The sequence below is a fragment of the Nesoenas mayeri genome, assembly GCF_963082525.1.
Source record: "Nesoenas mayeri genome assembly, chromosome: 24".
Classification (NCBI taxonomy): Eukaryota; Metazoa; Chordata; class Aves; order Columbiformes; family Columbidae; genus Nesoenas; species Nesoenas mayeri.
In genome coordinates this window covers 3,539,300-3,546,230 of record NC_137546.1, presented here as the reverse complement: position 1 = coordinate 3,546,230, position 6,931 = coordinate 3,539,300, and the positions used below count along the sequence as shown (strand labels likewise).

At 44.6% G+C, this 6,931-nt stretch overlaps 1 protein-coding gene across 3 annotated transcripts in view; it reads right to left on the bottom strand.

The window, feature by feature from the left end:
* Window positions 1–448: 448 nt before the first annotated feature.
* The window catches only part of PEX14 (peroxisomal biogenesis factor 14), a 67,073-nt gene continuing 60,590 nt past the window's right edge, over window positions 449–6,931 (bottom strand). For 2 of the 3 annotated variants that reach the window (XM_080358631.1, XM_080358630.1), the window contains 2 exons: window positions 4,537–4,628; window positions 1,083–2,805 (listed from right to left, as the gene is read on the bottom strand). In XM_080358631.1, coding sequence (XP_080214757.1) covers window positions 2,340–2,805; window positions 4,537–4,628 — 558 coding nt within the window. In that variant the 3' untranslated portion in view covers window positions 1,083–2,339. Of the gene's footprint in view, window positions 541–773; window positions 823–1,082; window positions 2,806–4,536; window positions 4,629–6,931 lie in introns of those variants that run through there. The other variant, XR_013923259.1, reaches the window with a different exon arrangement.

Below are 6,931 nucleotides of genomic sequence, written 5' to 3'. Positions count from 1 at the left end.
AATGTACACAGGCAGGACAATACTTTTTCATCACGCCCCTGCGTTCAGTCGTGTTTTCTTTTCACAAGGATTCTTGGCTTGGAGAAATGAAAAGTGCCATCTCTTAAGAAAAGCCTTTCCTTTTAAACACTTTCAAATTTGCCCTGTTTTAGCTAAACGTGACGTTCTTTGTGAACGTTAAACTGTAGAGAGAGAGACTGAGAGGGAGAGAGAGAGACACACACACACACACTCACTCCTGGGGAAGATATTCGTCCATTTAAGGAATGAGAAATCATCACATTCAGCAGCAGGTCTAAATACAGTAATATGAAGGTCCCTTTCGCTCCCCCTGAGCAGGAAAATGTCACTGTGTACCAGACACCCAAATACTCAGGAATCAAGTAAATCCCTCATTTTTAAGAAGGGAGCCAAATACTTCTGTTGCACAAAGATGGGACTGCAGTAGCTCTGCATTTCTTGCTGCACGCCGTTTCTCTCAATGGCTCCTGCACTGGCACGGCAGGGTTAGAGCAGTCACGGGACGCGGCACGGCATTCCCTGCAGATAAGACGAAGAGGCTGTGGGATCTCTTGCACGCTCCCGTCAGCACCTCCTGCTGCCGGGGTGCAAAGGAGCGCAATGCTGCATTCTGCACCCCACAGAGCCTCCTGCTGCGAGGAAGGGAACCCAAACAGCTGCATTTTACTCACTGAATGACATACCCATCTCACCCTCTGCAACATCAGAGGCAATCTAGCATTACCGTGCTGTTGGAGCTATTTGTAGCGTACCTTATATTGCACTTACACCGTTCTCTCCACTGCCTCCTGCTGATACAACCTAGTATTGGAGAAGTCAGAAAATGAACCATAAATGTCCTTCAGAAAACATTTTATAAGGACTGAATTTCTGTAACAGTCCCTTTTCCCTCCCCTTTACCACCCTGCATACATATTTCTCCCCAAAATAAGAGCCACAGTAATCCAGTAACAGCCTGGTGTTAAATAGTGGTAACTCATATTTATTACAATTATATACAATCGTATTTTATATTTGAAATCTATACATGATCACACAGACAAGCACAATTGCTTGGTGAGGACAGTGAGACTCAGTTGTTACAAGAATTGTTCTGCTAAGAGGCTCTGATGCAGTGAATAATATAATTGGACGCCACCATTTTACCAGCTGAGAACACAATGCTGCAAATGAGAGGTTTCAAAATTCACTGGTTTAATTTGTGTATAGCCCAAACAGGGGAAAAAAAAAGGCTGGACTGGGCAAGGAGGGCCAGTGGTGTAGCTCAGAGCTGGCCTGCTCTCTGCTCTGTGCAGACTGCCTTGCTGAAGCAGGGGCCTCTCACTGGGCAGGTAGAGGTCTCAGCCGATCACATAGGATGGGTTTTCTCCTCATTTAGGAAGAAAAACAGGATAAGAACCATTTCAAAGATTCAGAATTAACCAACTATTTCAGCATCTGTTATCACCCCATTCATTCATTCAGGGCAGCTATAAATAAAATTATGTCCAAAACTGATGTGAGCTCCTTGTCTTTGGAGGAGGAAGGGTAATAACTGGGATGAGTGGGGCCAGCTTCTTTTAAAGCCTTCTTTTACTGGGAGCAATCAGTAACAAAACCACCTGTTCTCATGGATTTTACTGTGGCCATGAAACCTGGACTTGGTCTCTAGCAAGAGGCCGCTTTGATGAGTGTGGGGTGGAAACAGTGTTCTTTGGACCCCACAGAAATGTAGTGCTTTTAGATGCTAGGTTGTTTCATGAATTTGAGTCTTGACATAAGGCTTGGAAGAGCCAAGACTGAGATCTGGTGAGGAATTCAGGGTTAAAACATTCCTTTTTTTTGGCAACAGAATATCAAGTAGTTTGAGAAATAAAACAAGAGGGTTATTTTGGGAAACAGAACTGATTTGGGCCTTATGTGGGGATTAAAGGCTTGTGAAATCAAAGAGCTCAGGACAGATTGGTTTCTGAAATTGGATAGATGGGTTCCAAGATGCAGCGTAGAGGCTGTTTCAGGAGAGACAGTGTTTTTGTAAGAGACTTATTTTGTAGTTGTGGTGCATGGTAAGGCGATTGGTCTTCCAGCCTAGGCAGTGACCCCAGCTCATGGGGAGAAGGTGGGTCGGGGTGGGGAGAAGCAGCCACTGCAACACTGCGAAGCCCTATGGTGAAACAGGGCCCACCTTGTTCTCTGGGCAATCATGACCCTGCTCAAGGTCAATCATGGGAGAATCACTGGAGGGGATGATGGCACTTCTCTCCACAAAATGGGAGAGGCGCCAGGGACAGTGCAGGAGGCGAGGGAAGATGTACAGCAGCAGCAGCAGCCAGGGTGCCTTAGTCAATCTCATTCTCGTTGCTGGCTCCCTCAGGTCTTCGTAGCTTTTCCACTTGCTCATTAATCTGACCATCCCCTCCTCGCCGGTCCTCAGTCTGGACACCCAGACATTCCTCCTCATCCACATGGCTAACATCATCATCCTCATCGTCCTCTTCCTCCTCTTCGTTCCTTTTGGTTTCCCTTTTCTCCTCCTCACCCTGCACCTCCATCCGCACTTGGCTCTTGACGTCGATCACGGCCTTGTTGCCCTCCTCAGCGCTCAGCAGATGGCAGCTGACCTTGGAACCCTCCGGGCTGTGGTTCTCCTTGACTGGGGATGAGGTGGTGGACTCGTTGCTGACAGGTGAGATGTCACTGCTGCTATTGTGGTTGGCCACAACAGGGTTGGAGGGCGAGCTTGGCTTCACCGGGATCTGCCATGACGGGATCTTAGGAGCGGAAGGGGAGGGAGGGAACTGCCTCCTTGGGGGAGAGGAAGAGGGGGAGAAAAGGAGAGAAAGGGGCTTTTATTAAAAACACTGAGGGGTTATCATTAGAGAGAATGGTATTTGCAGTGGGGAAGTCATGTAAAAGCAGGACTGAAACTGCAAGTCTCCTTCGTCATAAATGAACAAAACCAAGGCCACTTCACTTCTTCAGCCAGAATCTCAAAGTGCTTTACAAGCACTCAGTAATTGAGCCTGCACACACAGAAAATATCACAGCTGGGCAATGTTAAGTACTAAAATGATCTGGTTTGGCCAATTTCACAATGTAAGCTACCACTCGAGAATGCTGCCTGTGGGAAGATGTGAGTGATCCTTTATAAAACAATCACTAATGAATTGGTAAAGAAAATTCCCACTGGAGCAAGAAGTCAGACACATCAGGTCCTTGTGCCTGAGCCAAGGAATTTCACCACCTGGTTCTCGCCTCCACTGCGACACACAGCTATTGCACGCTGGCTCATTATAATCCAGAGCCCATCTCCTAGTCCCAGCATGCACTTTACATGTTTGGGCCAGGTCCTGGCTGCCACAAACTGGTTCAGCTCCTCTGACGTGAATGGAGTCATACTAGTTTGCACCAGCTGAGAAGCTGGCTGCTCTGCCCTCAAGTCCTTTCCAGGTTGGCTTTAAGGATTTGATAGTGGCAGGTAACACTCAGCCCTAAAAAGAGAATCCAGTACCAAACAGGACAAATGTAAGTGCAGTGGGGAGCATTGGTGCCTTCAGAAAGTCATCCATCATGAAGAGTAAAGCAAAAAAGCATGTCTGATCTAGTAGTCCCCATCCATTCTGGCTCGTGCGTGTGAAAAGTGGGAGTATGAAGAGGCATCGTATCCTGAAAAGGATGCTGTGTGGCAGGGAGTTCTCATGCCCTTCAGGTGAGCTGGTTAGTGCCATGGACGAGAGTAGAGCAGACAAAAGCTGTCTGCTCTCCTACAGTGAGCACTTGAACACAAAAGATTACTTTTTCTTAGACTGAACTAGGAACAGTAGTTGCTCTCATCTCCCTCTTCCTGCTGCCACCATCAGCCATCAAAGTCTTAGGAAACAGAAGACTCGAGCAGGCGTAGTTACATGTAGAGGGAGGCAAGGGCATCATATCAGAGTGAAAGGAACAATAGCTGAAATGCTAGATAAACTCTACAGTAATGTACCTCGAAAAAATGTACCTCAAGAACTGAGATCTGCTCCCTGTTCTTATAACTATCATGCAGGTTGGGATTTACATCACCTCATTTCAGACATTATAAGATGTCTATACCTGAGCTGGCTAATCAAGAGAAATAGAGTCTGCTAAGGGCAACTCTTTTCATTGTAGTTATGCCCTAATCATGAACAGGTCAGCTGAACTGTATTCAGAAGCAACTCTCTGTAACAGAATGCAGATGCACGTGCAGTCAATACCTCAAACTAGGTGAGAGGCATCCTGATTGTGCTAAATGGCAGAGAATTCCTCAATCGTAAACAAAAAGGGAAAATTTTATCAATTACATAAAGCACTCTGTGATTTAAGGCAAGTTTGAAAAGCATTTTGAGACCTGCAAATAGAAAGTGATAGTGGAGTGCAAAGTGGTATTACTAAAATAGCAATAACAGGATATAGAGCTAGTTCCTGTTGGAAATGCCATTCCTCTCCATTAGTGAGAGAATCCCAGAGTGCAACCCTTTCCCCACACAATAATCTGCTCGCATATTCCATCCATACCGGTTCAGGAGAAGTCCTTTTAAGGAGTAGATCTCAGATTTCAATTCATTAATATTCTGCGACTCCAGAATCCAGTTGGTGGAAGTTGTGGCCTTGAACATGCAAAAGAAGACAAAAAGATCAACGTATGAACTGGGAGATAGTTCACAAATGTCACTTTTTTCTGTGTTATCCTCCTCTTCCTCCCATCTGTGAATCTCAAGCCTTGGGGATAAGATGCACAAGTTCTACCATTTAAAATCTCTCAGATCTGAGAAAAACAACTTTCCCAGTAAAGAAGGACCTGAATGGATCCCCACAATGATCAGAAATAATAATTGTCTCAGGGTGCTAAGACTATTCAAATATTTGCTTTCCATTTGGGGAACTAATTAATCTTGTCTCCAACAAACCATGCACAACCATTGCTGAAGCCAGCACTTGTGCTAATTCCAACAAAGCTACTTCTACATAGGATGTTTTCTACCAACATATCAGACAGAGAACAACACACAAAGAGGTGAACTAAATCATCTGACACTGACCTAATGAATAATTTCTACAGAAGAACTAGAACAGGGTCCTGAAAAGCAGTGTGAATTGCACTGAATGAGCTCCTTTACTCTTTCCTGTGACTGCACTCAGCTGAGGCAACAGATTCAAATATTATATATTAACAACTATTTTAAAACCATTTGTTCATTTCTCCTAAATCATGAAAGAAAGAATCGATTATCTGCACTCTGTGGTTGTCCTGGTTTAGAGGTGGGCTGATAAATCAATGCTTGAAAGTTGCAAAAATTTTCTTTCCCTACTAGATCTGAAGAATTCGAGCCACGCTTGAGTTACTGGGTTGTGTCTCCAGGAAGCAGCTGCACTGGGCATTCTCTCTTGGATATTTCAAGGCAATGAATGCAATTTGGTGGGGAAAAACGATCAGTAACTCATGGAAGCCCGGTACAGATGCTGTCAGCACTGCATCACAACTGCTATGGGATATCAGGCAGAAATTAGAGTAAGGTAAGAACTGAGAACGTACTGCATATAATACTTTTGACAATCTTTCTTTTAACCCTTTTGGGAACTTCAGAAATGTGAGGAACACGCTGAAAGACAGATGGTGCCCTATCGCTCTAGCAGCTCCTGAGTATGGGACCTGAGAAGACCCATGTCTAGCACTTCCATAGTAATTTCTGCTAAAAGCCATTAGGAATGAACCCATTTGTGAGCATCACTCCAGAGATACTCCTAATAAATCCCCTGACAAAGGAAGCCAGGACTAGAATAATATAAAACTCCTCCTCAGCACTTCCTACTAAATATATCCAGAACTGGTTGTTCCTACTTATTCTTTCAGCAGAGTTCAGCTGGTGCTGAGTAACCCCGAACACCTTCACAGCCAGCACTCCTCCCGTGGCTCTGGGCTGTGAACCCGGGGAGCTGGGAGAGGCTCAGGCTGTAGTAGCTGTGATATACACAGATGCTCTCCCCTGGGATTCATACTCACAGCCCTCAGACAGCAAGAATCCAGGAGCCACTGTTCTGGCTTTCCAAGACCTTGAAAGCTACAGCAGCACATTAACAAGGGAGTGATTTCCATTCACTGGCCTGCAAAGGACTCAAATTTCCAAAACACATATGGTGCCAGATGCCTAGGATTTAGAAATAAAATCTGACATCTGGGGCTTTTTAGCCAGTCTCTTTAAAAAACAGTTGTAGAAAATTCAAGCCTTGAATTTTTATGTATGTTTTTTAATTACTTAAAGTCCCTCTTTTTAATTTTTTACAGCATGCCAGTAGGAGTTTGAAAAGCAGATAAAAAAAACTTACATTACAGCTGGGAAAACACAGCTTTTATTCCTTGGTTTGCGGGTTGCCCAAGTTTTTCTTTGTACACATGAGGTTTAGATATCATAACAATGTGTGCTACCATTTCAGTGCAGGGGGTAGAGAGGGGGAGGAAAAACTTCTTCAAGACTCTCTAAACCACCAAGACTTTTATGCCCTTTTTCCTTCTTAAAGCTCAACATGTGGTCTTAATCTTAACACTTAAGACCTGAAAACAGTTTTCCAATTTCCGGACTGGCTCCAGGCCACTGACAGGCCACAGTTCCCAAGGAAAATTGAAATAGAGTGTTGTGGCCATAAACCGGCTTTCATGGTTGGGTTTACAGCTGTGCCACTGAGGGATTCCTACTGTACACTGTGTGCACCAAAGAGTCAGCTGTGGCCCACCAGTTACACACCATCAAAGGATCTGTATGAGATTAAAGTATAGGTAAGGGGAGAAGACAACTGTTCATGTTATAGGGAAAAGATTGTAAGCATTGTTTAGGGGATTTCACGGTAAAAAGAAAAATCTCTCCCTGTACACAGAATACTGCAAGACAACTGGGCCTTGAATAATTACGAGTTT